The sequence below is a fragment of the Sciurus vulgaris genome (assembly GCF_902686455.1).
Source record: "Sciurus vulgaris genome assembly, chromosome: 4".
In the NCBI taxonomy this organism is placed as follows: Eukaryota; Metazoa; Chordata; class Mammalia; order Rodentia; family Sciuridae; genus Sciurus; species Sciurus vulgaris.
Genome location: NC_136464.1, coordinates 79,193,330 through 79,213,203, shown reverse-complemented (window position 1 = coordinate 79,213,203; position 19,874 = coordinate 79,193,330). Strand labels below are relative to the sequence as shown.

Genomic DNA, 19,874 nt, shown 5'->3' with positions numbered 1-19,874 from the left:
TTGAAATTGTTCAATAAGTGGAAAAGATTCATGGGTTATTTTTGTTGTTGTTGTTTTTCCTTTTGTTAGTTGTTGTTGTTTTTATGTGATCTAGATTTGGTAAAACCTGGAGAAAGCTACAACTGTGTTTACCAAGTGGCCTTTCAAAGGCTGGCTCACAATTTCCAGTCCACAATGATTCTCCAGTGCAAGCCTGGGCAGTGCCTAGGTGGGGCCTGGGAGCCACAGGAAGGGCCCAGAGCCAAGCAGAGCACAGAGGGGAGGGGAGGAGGGCAGGGGTGGTGCTGGGTGGGGCCTGCCTGCACCACCACACCCATCATCAGAGCCGCCTGATTTGCAGTGTATAGTGAGAGTCAGACGTGGCCAGTCTGAGTTCAGGCCCAGCAGTGTCTCTTCTCTTCCTGGGAAAGGTGAACAAGGTGGCCTGGTGGAAAGCTTGGGTAAGTGGGGTCCAGCAGGGCAAGTGGGTTCCCGCCTGGTGTTGGGTGTTGGCCACTTGGGGCGCCTGAGACATCAAAGGCAGAACCTCTGATGCTGAGGTCAGCTCAGACTATACTTGGCTACCTGCGATGTCAAGCCCTGGGGAGGAAGCTGAGAAGAGACTGCCCAGATCTAGAGGAGCCACCACAAGGATAGGACCAGAGTGGGGAAGATGGACTGATAAAGACACCTTGAAATGCAACAGGGAAGTAGGGCTGGGAAGAGTTCAGAGAAAGAACCGCTGCTGGGGTGGGGGTTCCATGTTGAGCTTCCTCTGAGAATGTGTGCAGGGTGTGCACTTGAGCCTGCCCTGGGGAGAATGCAGCAGAGTGTTCTTAGGGAGGGAATAGTATGCAACAGGTAGGGAACAGAGGAGAGCTCAACTTTGGAGAGGCGTAGGTCTGAGTGACTTTAGGGCCCTGGATGGGTTGGAAATGCACCTGGAATCCATTGCCTGCCTTGTGAGGATCTTTGGAATCTGCCCTGTGGGCTTCTCCAGGCCCCATTTTTGTAGTATGTCCTTGGTTTTTGGTATGGTTTCTGACTTAAGGGTCAAGATTGCTCTGTGCCTTTCTTATAAAGACATTTCTGTCTGCCAGCTTCAGTGGACAGCCTCGAGATAGGGTAAGGCAAAATGTGGCAGCCCTTTGGTGCCCTTCATAGAGTGTAATACTGTTGTAGCCATAGGCTATGTAGTCAGCTTGTGGAAAGGTGCCTGTGTGGACTCATTCCCTCCTGGGCTGGCCCCAGCAGGATCCTGAGGCAAATCTATAGAGGGCCTAGGATAGAAACCTACAGAGTTCCACACTAGATCATGTCCAGCCTCTGAGACCCAGAACATTGCCCCTGTTTTTCTAAAACTGGGAAGTGAGGCTCTGCTCTCAATGCAGCAAAACCAGAGCTGGGGAGTTAATAACAAATAATGCTCCCAACCCTATCTTCCAGTTGGGTCACACAGCCTGCTGAGTCATAGACCCTTGGATGCCAACTTGGGGGCAGGGGCAGAACTAGACACAGAATGCTCTGTTGTCCCTCAGGGTCCCAGACGATCTGCATTCCTGTGGGTGAGGCCTTCTTCAGTGAAGTGTCCCAAGAAAACCCAGTGTCTGGGAAAGATTGAATCATGAATTGAGTGGGAGAAGTAAACAGAGCTCTGAGTCAGGCCACGAGTAAAGTCCCAATACCTCTGCTCATTAGCTGTGGGACTGAGTCCGGCTGCCTCTCCTATAAATTGGGACATTAACACCTGCTGAATGTGACTGTTGGGGAAGTTGATGAAATCCAAAGCACCTGACACAGGAAGGCTCTGGTCACAAACTCCTAACAGCAGTATGGGGCTCTAAAAGCAAGGGACACAAGGTATGTGTGCACATAGTTGGGCCACATCTGGAACCACAGTGGTCATCTGGATGGAATTTACACCAAATTTATTGCCAACAGGTTCTGTCGTAAAATATGGTGCTAAGAAATGAGACAGATTTGTCATTAGACATTTGAAATTCAAGCAAAAAAAAAAATCTTTACTCAAAAGAGATAGCCTTACAGATATACAGTAGGTAGAAATCTACAGTGTTTTCAGGATCTAACAGGATTTACATAAAAGGGTAGATGAATGGATCAATGGAGGAAGGGAGGGAGGGAGGAAAGAGAAGGGAAGAAAGTGGAATGGAGGAAGTTGGATGAATAGATGGAAGAAAGGAAGGAGAGCGTATGGAAAGAAGGAAAGGTAGACAGATGTGGTGTTAGGACGGCTGAGTAGAGAACGGAGGAATAGATGAGTGGGCAGATGGGGGACGATGAAAGAGATAGGTGGACAGGTAAGTGGAACATGAAACAACGTGACTGTACTCCTTTCCATTTGAAGAATCTCTAAGGGTCCTTCAGATTCAATGCCTATCTCCAATATCCCTCACTATTCACCATTTCTCCCAGAAAACACCTACTCAAGAGGGATCCTCCGTCTCTTAAGTATCTGAGAAATTATGCTAGGCACAAATCTAGAGAGCCCTTAGTCAAGCCCTGGATTAGAGGTTTTCAAGTCAAGGGCCCAGGTACTTAGGTTATCTGGTCTATTTCACAATCCTCACTCATCCTGCAGTTCCTTCTAAACCGCATCCTGAGACCCACATGAACCTTTGGATGTGCAAATGCTCTGAGCTGCCAGGATGCTCAGCAAGGTGCCTGGTCCTCTAAATTTCTGTGAAGTACCCACTCATTAGGAGAGGGTAGGCTGAGCTCAAGCCACTGGAGACACAAAAGCATGCCCAGCTCTCCAGTCATCCAGCCATGTCTGCACTTTCAGGCAGCTATTCAGTCTTAGGAATGCTTTTTCTCTTTTTTTGTTTTGTTTGCAGTACTGGGGATTATCAAAGACTTTGTGTGTGTGTGTGGGGGGGGGTACTGGGAATGAAACCCAGGGCTGCACACAAGCCTGGCAAGCACTTTACCTCCGACTACACCCAGGGCCCTTCAGAAAACCTTTTCTCATGCACTGATTTTTCACCATTCCTGCTGTCTGATGATGGGGTGGAAGGAGTTGGGGATGGCAGGCCTTGTTGCCTGCCCTCAAATGGTAAGATGAGGTTGGCAGAGTTTTCATGACTTCTCCCTGAAAGCTCTGGTCCTGTTGGTTCCAGTCTGTTGGACGAGGAGTTGGAGGGCTCAGCTTCTGACCTTCAAGGTCCAAGCTGTTCCCAGTGTCCAAGAAAAGTGCTCACCATATAGTGCAGTCTACCACAAGGGCCAGGAGTCTGCACTGTCCTTCCTAGCCCTGCCTGCTTCCAAGCAGTCTTGGTTCTTTGCAGGTTGAACAGGAGGGTGTCACAGTGAAGGGCAGCCCCCACTTCAGTCCAGACCCAGATGCAGAGATCCTCTACAAAGCCATGAAGGGAATTGGTGAGTGGACATCCATGGCCTGCTACTGGAGGACTGGGCCTCTCTGGGGCTTTGCCTCTGCAGTCACAGCCCTGAGAGTTACTGTCATGCAGAGAATTACACTGATGCTAGCTTCCCCGTTAGTGGTCAGTACTGACCTCCCTACCAAGACTGGAGAAGAAGACAACAGATGTTCCTCCCTGAGTAATAGGGAAAGGGGAGGCTATTTGCTGTGTGCTCTGGGTTTTCTCACTTGTAAAATGGCCCAAAGAAATCTGTATCGCTTTGCATTTTGAATGAGATGATGAAAGTACTGGGCCTGGCATGGGCAGTGGACAGGAGTTCAGTGGAGCTGAACCAAGGGGGCATTAATCACGTGGGTTCTGCAGTTTGTTTCCCATTGGATCTACATGCACTCCCCTTTGTCTTTGGCCATCTGGGTACCGTAGAAGCATACTGTGTTGGCTGGCCATGGAGTCGGCTTCCTTCTGTTTCCAGCATTGGCCCAATTCCGCCCTCATCACAGCTGTGAGTTGGAAAGGCCCATTTGGATGGCCCAGTCAGAAGATAAGCCCTGGTCTCTTCCCAGAAAGGATTTACTCCTTACTTGGCTCTGCCTGGTGAACTGGGGCATTAAGAACTAGCATTCTCATCAAGGCCCTGAAGCTTTCTCAAATAGCTTCCTGCCAAGTTCTTTGCTGTAACCCCACTTACCAAATGAGAAAACAGACTCTGAGAGGTAAGCCTGCTTTTCCAGTGGCATAGGTCCATGAGCTGCTCTATGGGTCTAAGATCCAGGGGGTTGTGGATATTCACTTGTGACCTTCTCCCACTATGACCAACATGAGGGGTGGGGAAGGGATGGATATCTCACTTAACCAAGCTCCTAAGACCCAGGGATGATATCCAGAGCCACCTGGTCCTCAGATTCTATCCCTGCAAGGCTGGGCCTGAGATCTACTCCAACATAATGTAGGTGGAAGGTGGATCGTGAAGAGGTGGATTCTCTACCTCTTACTCACTCGATGAAAATCATCAGAGCATTTGGTATGGCCCCACTGCTCAGCCACCAAGCAGTTGTTTTCCCCCAACCCCAGCACTCTCTTGGTCTCCAGGAGGTAGTAGTGGCTTTCATGCTGTGTATCTACAGGGACCAACGAACAGGCTATCACCGACATGCTTACCAAGAGAAGCAATGCCCAGCGGCAGCAGATCTCCAAGTCCTTCAAGGCTCAGTTTAGCAAGGTAAAGGGAGGGCTGGGGACTGCAGACTTAGAGGTGGCTCCATGCTGAATGAGTCCCTTCTCTACAGTCAGCTTACTGGAAATATGGACATATAGGACAGTCTTACACTAAACAATTATTCGTTATCCATCTGAAGTTCAAGTTTGAATGGCCATCTATTTTATCTTGAAAACCTATTTATAGCTGCTCAGCCCCAATCTTGTGTTGGTCTTCGACAGTCTGACCCCACTTCTCCCATCTTCTCTCCAGTGCAGTTCTCACAGTTGTCCAAGCTGCTTGGGGTTGTTTCCTGACTCCAGGTTTCACTCATCCAGCTCCCCGAGGTGATCACTCTCTCATGGCCCCACAATGCAGGCCCACCTCCCTTCTGTTTCATGGCACAGGCACCTTCTCCCAACATTTGAACTACGTGCACTGGCCCCCCTGCCTTTGGCCACCTGGGTACTGCAGGAGCATTTCACCTCTCTGCTGCCACTAGAACGGAACCAGATAATTAGGGGTATACTCTAACAGGAATAAATGCATGCATAGCTACAGTGGCCTACAAATCTTCATTGGCTCAATTGTTATCTTTGGAAATTTAATCCAGAAGATCAGTGATAAAGTCCAAATATTCCCTTGGAGAAATTAGCATGCAGTTTATAATTCTTCTCCCTTAATCTTCAGAGCTGTGCATTATTCTTTGCATTCAACCTTTGGAGAAACTAACATTCAGAGAGGTTGAGTAATACTCAATGTTCTACTACCTGTAACCAATAAGGTTGTAATTTAAATTCAGGTCTAACAAAGCCCTTGGTCTTTCTGTTATTCTTATGCCAGTTAGCTAGGTGTGGCCTGGTGGTTCCTTGTAGAGATGTGTACCCTTTGAAAGACACACGTATAAGAACCCTTTTTTTCTTCCTTCCTTCCTCCCTCCCTCCCTCCCTCCCTCCCTCCCTTCCTTCCTTCCTTCCTTCCTTCCTTCCTTCTTTCTCCCATGCCTATGAGCCAAGTAACAGTCATTTAATGGTGAGAAAGCAGCACACTGCCACCCTCAGAGCTTGCAGGCTGGTGAGCAATGGCTGTTTTGCTTAGGATATGATCATCACTAAACTGAGTGCTGAGTTGAGTCACCTGTCTCTCCATCACCCCTTAAGCAATGGTATGAATCAGGATTCTATTATTTGTTTTCAACAGGTCAAGATGCTGATGCTTAGACAGGCCAAGGAACTGACCCAAGAGACCCCAGGCAGCACATGGCAGAGCCCACAAGAGAATCCAGCCCTAGCCCCTGGGCCAGCTGCCACCTGTTGCCTGCACTCCCATGGGCCTAGAGGATAGTATAATCTTCTTTTCTTCTTTCTGCCTTAGGATCTCACTGAAACCTTGAAGTCAGAGCTGAGTGGCAAGTTTGAGAGACTCATCGTGGCCCTCATGTATCCACCATACAGATATGAGGCCAAGGAGCTGCACGATGCCATGAAGGTAATTTCTCTGAGCCACCATTTGGAGTGACCACCTGGGTGTTGGATGAGCCCAGCAAGTTTGCTGCTCAGATGACCACCAAATACAGCAATTGACTGACCATTATGGGGTCCAACTCAGTACTTCTCAAAATGGGGTCAGAACTGGTGTGCAGTAGTATTAGTAAGCCAGTTTTACAGTCCCACACACAGTTCCTGGGGCTCACTTTAAACTTCTTGGCACACCTTCTGGTTTGGCATATTAGGAGGAACAAGGACCCCAGTGACAATGATCATTTCCACTGACAAGCTGCTCACTGCCTGGGTGGTGTCAGGCATTTTACATTTTGATCTCTAATCCCTCCTTCAGGTTGAGGGCAGTTTATTATCCCTGTTTACAGATAAAGATGCTTAGGCTCAGCAGGTGGAGCCACCTATATGAGACCACCCAGCTAAGGAGGGAGAATTGGAACAGAGCTTGCTCACTGTATCCATCACTGAACACAAATGTGAAGTTTCCCCTAGTAACAACCTCCAACAGAGGCCCCACTGAAGTGGGCAGAGCAGTAGCGGTGCTTTCTGAAGTTCAGGCAACTGGAGAAAAACTGATGTGGACGGTTGGAGGTCATCGGTAGAGCACTCCAGCGCACAAAGGTTTCTGTCCCCAGGGCTTAGGAACCAAAGAGGAAGTCATCATTGAGATCCTGGCCTCTCGGACCAAACACCAGCTGTGGGAGATAATGAAGGCATATGAGGAGGGTAAGGCAGCTGCAAAGATGGGTTGGGGGGCCTCACATGGAAATGTCACAGGTTTTGGCTGCTGGGCAGGTAATGAGAGTTGACAGTGTACTAGGACACAATGGAAAGGACTTGTAGATGTAGCTAAGCATCTACATGTGCCAAGTTGTGAACCTGACAGTGAGACTGGACATGATTCAGATCTGATCTCAAGGGCTTCTGTGGGGAGGAGCGTGGGCCTCACCACACTGCCCCTCTAGCATTGTCACCACAGTCTGCTTCAGCAATAGACACGGTGGCTCTTTCCTGGCTGTGCACAGGCTGCCCCCGGGAATAGTGGAAGATCATCTGCTAGGGTCTCATTGTCATGGGGCCACTGGTCACTTATCCTGTGTAGTGACCAGTGCAAGGAAAGCAGAGACCAGTCAGGCCTCCATCTTGTGGACTCAGTGGGGAAGTTTGCCTGAAAGATTTGGCCTTGCCAAACCTAGTGATGAAATGGAGCTGTATCAGCAGGTCCTGGTCTGGCTATTTCACCTTGTCCATCACTGTGCTTTGAGCTTGGTTGGGCATTTATGTCACTTGTGGCTCTAAACGATGTCAGGTGATTGCCAGTTGGCCACCTAAGCATTGTATTCTGGTCCTATGCCAAGAGCTCATCCTTCCTAGAAGACTTTAATGGGGAGAGATGTGGGAGACAGGGCTGAAAGGAGGAAATCAGGCCCTGAGGAGGCCCTCGGTCTCTTTCATGCCTCCTGGTCATATTTCCATGCAGACTATGGGTCCAGCCTGGAGGAAGATATCCAAGCAGACACGAGCGGCTACCTGGAGCGGATCCTGGTGTGCCTCCTGCAGGTATCACCGGGTTCCTAGGTCCCCGTGGCTTAGGGATCCCAACAGCTCACCCCAGGGAGCAGCTATAAAGTAGAGCCACTGGGATCTGGGCTTGGGTGTATTAGGTACATCTCGGCATGGTTGGAAGGGCCTGACTACGGAGCCTCTGTGCCTCTCCAGACTCATTCAGGTGAAGGCACCTTGAAATTGAGAGATGAGCAGCCTGTCACGATCAGGTCCTTCATGTAGGTCCCATGCCAGGCTTTTTATCTAGCTCTCTGAATCCCCAACCCTAAACAATGTATAACAGTGTTTCTTCTGTTATACAAATGAGAAATCCAGGGTTTGGAGAGGATAATTGGCTTTCTAAATGTCCATGGCCAAGAAGCTGCAGAGTCCTGCCTGTCCTCTAAGCCCCATTGTCCCTTCAGCTCCAACTGTTCTGGTTGCCACCCTGTCTTACAGAACTGTTGTCTGTGTTCCTAGGGGAGCAGGGACGATGTGAGTGGCTTTGTGGACCCAGAACTGGCCCTTCAGGATGCACAGGTGAGGCTGTCTGGCCTCTATTATCTGGACTTCAAGGGTTGACTTGGGTACTACACCTGGCTCCTTTTCCCATGGGGCGTTCTTTGACATAGGGGGGACCTGCCCTGCTCACTTCTGCCCTCTGGTGTCTGAGAAGGGAAGTGGAGGTGCTGGGTAGATGTGAAGGAAGAACAGTAACTTGGATTATAGGGTATGGGTTGAAGCTCTGTCCTACCAGGACAAGCCCATAAACCTAGGGGCACCAGGCCAGTGCCGGAAATGCATGTACAGATTTCCCTGTGCCAACCTGCTCAGTGCTGCCCAGAGGTAGGGGAGGGGTTTGCTTTTCCTAAAGTACCTTCAGTCCCAGTGTGGAAGAAATAATTTAAGCCAGAGCTACTGGGATAAAAGGAGGATAGGATAGTGAACTCCTTATCATAAAAACAGCCATGCAGAGATACTGGCCTTGTTAAATGAACAGGACCTGCCCATCAGCCCCAGCTCTGGGGCTCTGGGGTTCTGTCCTCTAACTCCATTTTCTTCTTTGTGGGCTTGTTCTGGGTGTCCTAATGCTCGGATCTCTATGCAGCAGGAGAGAAGATTCATGGGACCGATGAGATGAAATTCATCACCATCTTGTGCACACGCAGTGCCACTCACCTGATGAGAGGTATGGAGCAGAGGAAGGCAATGCCAGGACACAGGAGCTGCCCTGGATTTAGGGCTCTCCTTCTGTGGTGAATGTCCAGTGTAGCCTTGTCAATTGTGGGGTTGGGGAGAAAGCCACAGAGCCTTGGACTCCCTTTCAACCAAGAGGGTGGTGAGGGTGGGCTCTCTGAGTGTAGTCTATAATCTGCGAGTCCCCTAAGTGGAGCCCTCTCTCCACAGTCTTCGAGGAGTATGAGAAAATTGCCAACAAGAGCATTGAGGACAGCATCAAGAGCGAGACCCATGGCTCACTGGAGGAGGCCATGCTCACTGTGGGTAAGAACAGCGGCACAGTGCTCAGATGCACATATGTCCATAGGCTGTGGGCAACACAGAGGGCAAAGGGCAAAGGTCCCAGGCAACAGCAAGCAACTGGACCCCATGTTCATCTTCATGGGTTGTCTACACAAACCCCATTCCCTCAGCATGTATCCTAGGATTGTTCCACCCAGAGAGTCTCAGTGTGTCCTGCCAAGGAATCTCAGTGCTGTCTACATGGCACCCATATGAGGGTGTGTATATATGTGTAAGCAGGTGGACATGTGTTAAAGAAAGAACATGAGTGTGATTGGGTGTAAATGTAAATATGTGAGGATGTGCATGAGTTATGAGTGAGAATGTGTGCATGAATGTGTGCATGCATGTGGAGATGTGTTTGAAAGATAGTGTGTTTATGTGTGGTTATGTGCATGTATATGCAAGAAAGTGAGTACATGCATGAGTGTGCAGGTGTGTGACAGTGTGAATGTGAGTATATGCATGCATGTATGCAGGTGTGTGACAGTGTGTTTAAGAGATTGTTTTTCTGTTTTGTTTTAGTTTTGTGTGTGTGTGTGTGTACGTGCATGCATGCACATGCCCAGGGAGCATTCTCTTTCTTGTTGCAAGACCTTGAACAAAGTCACTCTTCTGAACCAGAGCCAGAAATGCAATTGCAGAAATGATGATGTGAGATTTGAGTGCCAGCAAAGGTTTAGTAGTCCAATACCAGTAGTGTCAAGAACCTTCCTCATAGCAGGAAATCAGCAGGACCCAGTCTAGAGCACATCTTAAGATTCAGAGCTGAAATCACAGTAGAAAGTCTTTGCAGAGTAGAGACCTGTAGCCCAGGCAACAGGACATCTCTACACCTCACACAGTGGAGCTGAGGTCAGGGCTACTGGGCTGAGGCACTCATCACCACACCAGGCTGCCACTGTGTGGAGCCCAGCAATGAAGGCACTCTTACCTCAACACTGTCTCTCTTGTAAATGCTGTTTTCTGAGATTCCCCAGACAGCTTAGAGCCTGGTTATAAAATCCAGTCTATGTTGGAGCATCTAGGCACACCCACTACCCCATGTCAGCAACACTGTCAGCCCTTAGGTCCTAAATAACAAAACCTCCTAGTTAATATCCTCTGGTAGGGAAGAGTAGAGGTGTGTGGGGCCCCACTGTGCTGGGCACTTCCTGTTCATTTCTCCTCAAATCTCACTCTCTCACGTCACATATGAATCAGGGTTGTCAAGCAAAGAAGTCACACCACACCATTGAGACGAGTTTAAACACATACCTATGTCCCTCAAATCCCACACTTCTTATGAAGCCTTGGCTTGAAATGTTACCTCCTCATGCAGATGCCAACTCTCTCCAGGGACATCCATGACAGATGCTTCATGAAAGAGCAAGAATAGGGTCCTCTCTCTCAATAAGGTGTCCACTCTCTCAATCAGGTGTTCCTGGTGAATTAGTCCCCCTGGGCTGAGCTGCACTAATCACATAGTAATTAAAAATGCAGGATTCCTGCTGGTAGGGCTCTCTGAGGTCCTGGCTGTCATGCTGTGATGCCTCTGTGGAACTGTGGAATTCTTGGTGGTGTCTGGGTGAGAGCCTAGGGACAGTGCTGGGTCTAAGCTGTTCTCTGGCTTATCTAACCCTGTGGATGCCCAGTGGATTTCATATCTCACCATTTTACCTGCCTGATCTGGACTTTGGATCTATGCCTAGTGTCCCAGTCTCCCTTTTCTGCCTCACCTCCTGGTACAAAGCTTTGAGGGATATAGGCAGGAGTTTAAACCCTGCCTCAATGGTGCAGTTGCTTTGGACTTGTTGCTTGGACTCATCTGAGACATGACAGTGAGTGAGACTTTGAAGAGAAATGATCATGAAGTGCCCAGCACAGTGGGGTCCTGCACATCTGCATTGTTCCCTGCCAGAGATTATTAATTAGGCAAGGCACAAACAAATATGCCAAGACTTGGCAATGCTAACCTCTAACACTTGAGACAAAGCATAATTAAATGAAGGTATGTGCAACACCGCCTACAACCTTGAGAATACTAACAGAGTTTTTCTGTTTTCCAGTGAAATGCACCCACAACCTTCATAGCTACTTTGCAGAGAGACTCCACTATGCCATGAAGGTAACTTTTCTATCTATTGCCTCCCTTACAGTCTGCCATATATGTCACCAACTGGATAACCAGGAAGCTCAGAGACAGTGGATAACCACTGTCTTCAACACTGAGGTTTCTTTTATTCTCATCTCTTGAACATCAGAAAGGTTTAAGTTCTCAGGGAAAACTGAGTCTAGAAAAGAGAAATCACAACTGCAGGGGAATTTGAACAGGTGCATGCAAGGGTGTCCATTGTACTGAACTGTTAGCATTCTAGGAGATCCATATTGTCATTGCCATCCTAAAGATTGTATAACTGAGGCTCCCACTCAAGATTACCCAGCTGCTAAGTGGTAGAGCTGCTGTGAATTGAACTTAAGCCTGTCCATTTGTTCTTTTCATTGTACCACATGGCCTCCATGACAGCAGATTTGTACTAGAGGTCACAGGCAAGAATTTCCAGGAATGAAGGCACCCTTGCCATGGTCAAGTTCAGAGGAAAATTGCCACACATAGTGCATTTGCCTGTGACACCTTGGTTTGCCTGTTGTACAAAAGGCTACCTGAGTCACAGATACAGATGCCCAACTCACTCATCACAGTTTCTGATGTTAGTTAGAAACTAACTGGAAGATCGTTAACTTGATTCTCCAAGGATAGAGTCAGTGCCCTTCTTCTCTGATACATGGTTGCTGACACCACCTAAAATAAGAGGCAGGCCAGAAACCCCAAACTCCAGAAATGAGAAAAGGCATGGGATTCCCAGGTAGCTTCATCTGATGTGAGACTGGTCTGGGATGAAAGAGTGGGAAAATCCTATGTATGAAATGGCCATTTAAGTCAATTTTGATGTGCTGCTTCTCTAGAAAGAAGTATTGTTTCTGGAGTTGTGAATTTTTGCGTCTAGAATCTAATGTGGCAAACCAAACGCACAATGCAATTTGGGGCACCTGGGTTCTAGAAAGGAAAGAGGCCTGAAGAGTGAGTGAAAAGATATTGAGATTCGTCCTTGACTATTGAGGTGGACAGGAAAGGTGAGAAGTGATGGTTGATTGCTACTGTCTCATCCAGGGACCAGGGACACGTGATGGGACCCTGATAAGGAACATTGTTTCCAGGAGTGAAATTGATTTAAATCTTATCAAGGGTGAATTCAAGAAGATGTATGGCAAGACCCTCAGCAGCATGATCATGGTAAGTCATGAGTTCCCAATTTTCACTCCAGTTTGTGACATAAACATTACTGAGAGACCTAGATGTTATGACCTATGTGCAAAATGACCACCCCTTTCCTGTGGGTATCACATGCTTGAATTGGTTACTTTGTGATGTATGCAGGCAACAAGAAAGAGGGCAGTGTGGCTAGAGCCCAAGGGGAACCTCAGAGGGAAAAAACGGAGGTCAAAGCAAGGAACTCCCTCTGTGTCTGGCTCAAGAAGTTGACTTTGCATATGAGTTATGATTATGCCTTTGAAAATACATGCAATCCTTGTAGCAGAAGAATTCCTGTTTGAGAAATCAATAAGAGCAAATCCTTTAGTAAATTGGGACTCTGCTCAGTCTAGATTTAAATAGTCCTGGCAGAAAACTTTTGGGGAAATATATTGGATGGGCTCCAGTGAATTGCTTAACCAGATTTTGGTTAGTGAAAATTCTAAGTCTTCAAATGTAGAGTGATTGTTACATGACTACAACTATGAGAAAAAAATAGCTCATATGGCAATCAATGCAAATTGAGACCTTGACAATTTCATTAACGTAAGTCAAATCATGATACTCATGTGCAAGTCTTCATTAGCTACTAAATGAAGTCACTAGTTCTTCTATAAAGGTTTGGTTGCTACTCTATTTTCTAAGAAATACATGGTTTGCAATACAATTTGCCTGTGGTCTCTTTGGATTCCATACCTTATGTTCTGCATCTGTGGATTCGACCAAAAGTATTCAGAAAAAAATTTCATCTGTGTTGAACATGCACAGGCCTTTTTTTCATGTTATTATTCCCTAAATCATACAATAAAACAACTATTGATAATGCACTTACATTGTTTTAGGTACTGTAAGTAATCTAGATACGATTATATAAGTACTCAGAAGAATGTATGCAGTTTATATGCAAATACTACACCATTTTGTATAAGGTACTTAATCAAGCATCTGCAGATTTTTATACCCATGGTGGGAGGAAGGAAGATCCTGGAATCTATTTCCTGCTGAAAGATGACTGTATGTTTAAAAACAAAAACACTTCTGCTTTAAGATGTTTCAGAATGGGGCAGCAAATAGGCAGGGGGTAGGGAAGGGCTGGAATTATTCTTTGTTTTGTTTTAGACTTCCCAGGCAACTTTGTCAGGAGGCAGGAGACAGGAGGGCTAAGCACAAACCAGCCTAGTCTGCTACTATGTCAAAGCAGATTTTCATGAATCCTCTCAACCACACATGGTTATTTATGCCATTGGAAAGATTCCTTCTCAGCATTTCAGTTAGAGCCACAGAACATTTCCAAAGAACAAAAACTCTATTAGGTGAACTGATCACTTCAACCTAAGATGTAGACCCTGTGGTAGAAATGTAAACTTAGCAGACTAATGATTTCAGACAAAAAATTTAAAAAAAAAAAAAGTGCAGCTATTTATCCAGCAATAGATTTTGATTTTTGTTTCCTAATGTTGTCACTTAAGAAAAATTCAGTTGGAGTTGTGAATGAGAGAACCAAACATTTTTCTTTAGAAAATGTAGTTAAAAACAACAAGATTCTTGGTAAATTTTCCTAAACTATCAAGGAATAGATATTTCCTGAGATTTAAACTTCTTCAGAGCAAAGCAGAACTAGCTCCAGTCCTTCCCCTCACCTACCACTACCCTCTTTGGGCCCAGTGTCCTTAACCACAGAAAAGAGAAACTGGGTGGTTTCCCCTTGCCTGTTCCCCTGGCTCTACATGCCATGACTAGGCAGTCCTATTAAGACCTGCTAATGACTAAGAAATGGAGTTATTGGATCTGTTGGGTCCATCTTACAGGGGAAGAAACATTGTTCAATCCTTATATCAGCTGGTTGCTGAGTAGGCAGGCTCATCTTCTTCCTACCATTCACTCCTCACTACATCTCAGCAAGATGTCTGCCAACACTGATGGCATTTTGTAGAGGACAGAATGTCTCACAGAGGTTAAGGTATGGTCAGTGTAGGATGACAGGGCCACATTACGTGTCAGTGGCCCAAAGCCTGAGCTCTCTCTGCCCCATGGCCCTGCCTCCAGCTACAGCTCTGGATGCCCTGCTTTCAATCTTGGTGAACTTAGCTTTAAATTACTGTGACCAAATACCTGAAAATAACAACTTACAGGAGGGAAGATTTATTTCAGCTCATGATTTTAAAAGTTGCAGTCCATGGTTCACTGACTCCATTGCTGCAGACCTGTGGTGAGGCAGAGTGTCACAGCAGAGGGGATGTAGTGGAGCAAAGCTGCTTACCTCAAGGAGCTGGGAAGCAAAGAGAGAAGGATAAAGGGGTGAGGGACAAGAAGTACCCTTCAGTGCACCCCCAGTGACCTACTTCCTCCAAATAACCCCTACCTACTACACTTTCCACTACCCTCCTAATAATGCCATCAAATTAATGATCTATCAATGGATTAATTCACTGATGAGATCAGAGACCTCATCATCCAATCATTCCCAAAAGCTGGACCTCAGAACATGACTGCATTGGAGAATAAGCCTTCAACACATGAACTTTTGGTGGACATTTCAGATTCACACCATAGCACTTGCCTCCCTGACTACAATAGCAGGTGTTGAAAGAATAACAGGTTGTGTTGAGTAAGTGAATGGTTGAGTGCCTGAGTGAAACATGGGAAAGAACCCCAGGGCAAAAGATGGAGTAATGAAGTCACCCACACACCTTTCTTATTTAAGAGCACACTGTCTCTGTGATCCATTTTTTACAACCACCTCCCATGTAATTAGTAAGAAAATTTAAAAAAAAAAAAGAGATACAAAGCAGTAGTCTGAAATGAAGAACAAGGAAAGAAGAAAAGTAAGGAACCTGTGGTGTAGGAACACCTAAAGAGCTGGGCCCCACCCAAAGAAAATGACTTCTAGTAATAATAATAGTAGGTGCTCTTGACCAGCCAGGTCAATGTCACAAACACCTCCCTTCTAACTCTACTGTGACTTCTGCCCTCAGGATGACACCAGCGGTGACTACAAGAATGCCCTGCTGAGTCTGGTGGGCAGTGACCCCTGAAGACACTGAAGAATGAGAGCAGAGGCTGAGAAGCTGGAGCTGCCAGCCCTGCTTGCACAACCTTGGCAATGGATAAGGGTGGAGTGGGAAACTCAGCCAAGATTTTATATTTCTATCTCCCAGTTTCCAGTGCTTTCCAGTCAATATTTCTGATCCAGAGGATGAGACCAGCCTTGGGTTCCTCTTTCTACCTCTTCCTCCGGTCATTTGCAGGTGAATGTACCATGCCAACCTTCACATTCCTGTAGCCAGACAAATATGTCAGCATGAAGGGGCCTGCAGGGGCTCAGTGGTCATTCTTTACTTTCTAGACAGTTGTTTCTCAAGTTTTATTGGTCAATTGTGTAGGTACAGGTTACACAGATCCCTTGGCTCAGCCCCATCTACTGAACCAGGGTCTTCTGAGGAAGAACTAGAGTGTTCTAAGGAAGAACCAGAGATTATCTGTCTCAGCTGATATACTTCTCTATCAAGCAACCAGTGAGAAGGCCATGAAAACCCTTTTGTTTTAGAGCTCATACCATTGGGGAAACTAGTAAAGGGACACTTTTCCATGACAATTGGGATGCCTATAATATTCATTTAAAAGCCTCATCAGAAAACTTGAAGCTTTGGATAGAAGAGAAATTCTCAGTTCATCCTGTTAACAAATTAATTAGATTAGACTACAAATCAAAGTTCTGACCCAAGTACACAATGTTGAAAGAGGCTTAGATTTGTTCAGTTGCCAACGAACTCCTAACACAGCATGTAGCATAGGGCAGCATGCCAAACCCTGAGCACAACTCTCACCCTGACCCAAGGGCCACTGAGCCTGGATATCCACAGAAGCCAATGGTAGTCTTTCTAAATATATTTGTTTTGCAGAATAATAAACATTTGTACAATCAAAAAGCGTTTTTGGATTTTTTACAGTGACCAGGGTAAGACCAGTTTCATTGATCAGAAATGGATCTTTGGGGAGCAATCCAACCTCGCACCTCTGTGGGCATTTCTCTGAAGGAACACTGAGGGGGAGCTGTGGGCACTGTTGCCCCAGGGAAAAAAACCTGTGAATGAGTACACTTCTAGTTACTTTCTGATTTGTAGTCAACATTTCAGGGTTGAAAGGAGCTTTAAAAATCACTTTATCCTATTCCAGCCTGCAGCTTGACTGTTCTCCCTGCATCCAACCAGGAGTGATCCTTGGTGTCCTAGGGCTCTGCTCGATATGTGTAGAATGTACATAACTGTCCTCAAAAAATGGAGACGAGCTGCCTTCTTGAAAGGTCAGATCCTTTTCCAACTGAGCCCAAACTTGCCCACTGCTCTCGACTCTCATCTAGAGCCACAACTTTCTTTCCTAATAACGTTTTAATATCTGAAGAAGGCCCACATATTCCAGTAAACCTTCTGCCAAAGCTAAATGTCCCCAGTACGTCCAACTATTTGTTGGACTCTGATTTGAGGCCATGACCTCTGAACATGCTCCACTTTGCAAGCTCCAGAGTGTGTCTGCAAATGGTCAAGGCATGCTAGGGAGACGAGAGCAGTGCAAACTCTGAGGTCATGGGATGGGAGGCGGATTCTGGATTCATGACTCTGAGCTCACACTGTCTAAAACTAAGTGTGCTTGTATTTCAATGCAGGGTGGGGTCCTGGTTATAATTGCTGCCCTAGATATAGTGGTGTAAAACCATAATTTAATGGTGTTCACAGATTCTCTAGATCAAGAATCCAGTAAGGAAGATCTAAAAGTCAGGGTGATTATAAAGCAAGAGACTTCAATAACATGGAAAATTCCTCATTCCCGTATGTGGTGCCTGGGTGAGATGACTGGAAAGCTGGGCTCAGCTGCGACTGCCCCGTGGAGCCCTGACATGCAGCATTTCCAGCTGTTGTGATGTGTTAGAAATAAATCACTAGGTCAGTCTTGAATTAAGACATGGAATTTTATTCACTGGCGGGTCAAGGGGCAGTGACCAAGTTGTCTCTGCACACCTCGATCCCTTGCAGAAGGTAGGGTATCTCTTTTATAGCCAAAAACCACAAGCCGCCAGTAAGTCAAAACCATAGCAACATAGGAAAGTGGGTCAGAATGATCCAGTTCAGGGTACAGTATACTACCCAAGAAAAATGGAAACTGAAAAGAGAACATAATAGTGCTTTATATAAGAATAACAGAAACATTTTCCAACTGCTGTGCATTTCTAAGCAGGGTGTGCTAAGCAGGAGGTGGGTTACATAGGCAGGTTTCGTGTGGGAGAAACATTTCTTACATGAAATGGAGACTTAGGGTAAAAAGGAATTTGTCTGATCAAGGCACATATAGTTTGCCCATAACACAGGCATGTGACCTGGAGATGGGAGGGTGCCTCATGTGGCAGCTCTGTTACATCTAGTGGACAAAAACTAGGCCGTATTGCCCTCTGTGATGTAGACTCAGGAGTCATATTACATCACTACCTCTGTACCCTATTAGAAAAAAATATCACTAGCTATCCAACTTCAAGGGAAGGACAGACCCCATCTGCCAGTGAGTGGAGGTCAAGGACTTTAAGAGACCATTTTTTAATCAAAAGAGTAGTCCTCAAGTTATTCAACATTGTGGGAGAGCACAGCCCACTACCTGAATGGCTGATGCCATTAGGTCTGGAGCAGAACTTCAGAGGCCCCTCAGGCTAGTCCTCAAGCCTTGGTATGGGTAGAGGGTTGTCTGTGGACACCAGGGAGGCAGGGGTGGGTGAGGAGCAGCTGCTGTGCACCAATATGTCTTAATCTGCTCAGGTTGTCAAGATAACATACAGTGGATAATTGGGTGGTTAAGCAACAGCATTTTTTTCCTTATACCTCTGGATACTAGGACTAAGGTCAAGGGAAGCCTATGTAGTTTCTGGTGAGTTCTCTCTTTCTAGCTTTGAAAGGGCTTCCTTCTGGATGTATCTTTACATGGCCTGTGCTCTATGTTCATACTCAGCCTCTCTCGCGCGCTCATATTCTTTCTCTTTCTCTCTCTTTCTCCTTCTTCTTATATGGTCACTAAAGAAAGAAAGCCCCATCCCTTTATGAGGTTAGATGACCTCCTCTAGCCCTAATTACTTCCTAAAGTCCCCTTTTACAATACCATCACACTAGGGGCTGAGCTTCAATAACAAATATTCAATCCATAGCACAGCAGTGCTGAAGGTCCCAGAAATTTCACATCAAACTTCAGCAGCTGTATCAGGGTGTGGCACCTGGACACTGTCCTGCTGATGATTCTCTTTTTCCCTTTTTAGTTCATTTCCTGCTCTGAATTTCCTCTCAGTGTTGAGTCACTGTCTGACCCATAACTGTATTCTGCCAACATGCTTTAAGAAGAACTTAGAAGACTCTTCTGCCCTGTATTCCTGTACACACTGGTTTTCAAGACTTGGGATTCTTTTGCAGCCCACCGGAGAAATCCTTCATGTGGCCAAATAGGAGCCTTGAGCAAAGCTGAGTCTACTTAGACTGCCCAGGAATGACAGCATGTCCAAGTGTATGCCCAGCAACGGCTTCTCTTTTAGCAAAAATGTGACCCTTATACATCTCTCCCAATGGACCAGAAGACACTTCTGCCTCCTGAACAGAAGAGTAGAATAGAGTGAAAACAGCAGGTCCCCTCAGATTGGAGGGGATGTGTTCTCTCTCCCTGGTGTCAGAGCTAGAGAAATGTGGTGGGTGGGTGTGAGCAAACTCTCCATGGGGCGGCTCCAACTGAGTGCCATCTATGAGGTGACTCTCATGGTGGCCAGGAAGCAGAAGGATCTGGTCAGGATACAAGTAACACCCTCGGCACCTCCAAATCAGCTTTCCTGGAATAACATTTTGGATGCTTTTCATCAGTCACATTAGGAAGGTATTTGTTTTACTCTTATGTTTTTAAAGATAAACTGGAGAGGATCCAAGATGGCAGTCTAGAGGGAGGCTGCGTTCCTTGTCGCTCCGCAACGCCAGATTCAAGCAGAGGATATCTGTTTCTTGGTGAGGCAATTTTTGCTGCTTATCGATCCCCTGCTCTTTACCCCATTTGTCTGCTGTGATCACCTGCAAATCTGCCAGCATATCGACGCCTTTTTTGAGAGCAGATTGCTCACTGTCAGGCGTTTGTCATCCACCTTTTGCCTGCCTCTCGCCTGTCCATCGCCTGCCTTGCCCCATCCATCACCCAAGCGCTCGAGGTTTCACCTCCTGATCGTCGACAGCTGCCAGCAGATTGACCGTGGACCGCCAGTGGAGAACCAGCTGCCTGCTGCTGCCTGGAAGTTCACTGTTACAGTATCTGCAGGTTTGATTACACGTGGCTGCCACCATTTTGAGACAACAGCCGGGCCCTGTAGGACCCCTGGCCAGACTAACTGAGTAATGTCTCCAGGATCACTCAGCCCAACTGATCACTCCCTGCCT

At 46.6% G+C, this 19,874-nt stretch overlaps 1 protein-coding gene across 6 annotated transcripts; it reads left to right on the top strand.

Annotated features, from left to right (window-relative positions):
* Positions 1-316: 316 nt before the first annotated feature.
* LOC306660174 (annexin A8-like protein 1) lies at positions 317-16,379 on the top strand. Of its 6 annotated transcripts, XM_079138360.1 has the most exons (13): positions 425-440; positions 3,285-3,375; positions 3,881-4,093; positions 4,505-4,599; positions 5,950-6,063; positions 6,710-6,800; positions 7,555-7,634; positions 8,100-8,160; positions 8,716-8,808; positions 9,027-9,122; positions 11,189-11,247; positions 12,292-12,414; positions 15,408-16,379. In XM_079138360.1, exons 3-13 carry the CDS (start codon positions 4,072-4,074, stop codon positions 15,465-15,467), a joined length of 894 nt encoding a protein of 297 aa, XP_078994486.1. In that variant the 5' UTR covers positions 425-440; positions 3,285-3,375; positions 3,881-4,071; the 3' UTR covers positions 15,468-16,379. The 6 variants fall into 6 exon arrangements, with proteins under 6 accessions (XP_078994487.1, XP_078994491.1, XP_078994488.1 ...); XM_079138361.1 differs by lacking the exon at positions 3,881-4,093 and having other exon boundaries at positions 317-440; positions 15,408-16,378; XM_079138362.1 differs by lacking the exons at positions 3,285-3,375; positions 3,881-4,093 and having other exon boundaries at positions 351-440.
* Positions 16,380-19,874: the final 3,495 nt, after the last annotated feature.

Bases quoted from the DNA above. Each gene is read 5' to 3' on its own strand.
- LOC306660174 (XM_079138360.1), top strand. From the start codon at position 4,072: ATGAGAAAACAGACTCTGAGAG. The intron at 6,064-6,709 runs GTAATTTCTCTG...TTCTGTCCCCAG, and splicing joins AGCTGCACGATGCCATGAAG to GGCTTAGGAACCAAAGAGGA. The intron at 11,248-12,291 runs GTAACTTTTCTA...TGTCTCATCCAG, and splicing joins GACTCCACTATGCCATGAAG to GGACCAGGGACACGTGATGG.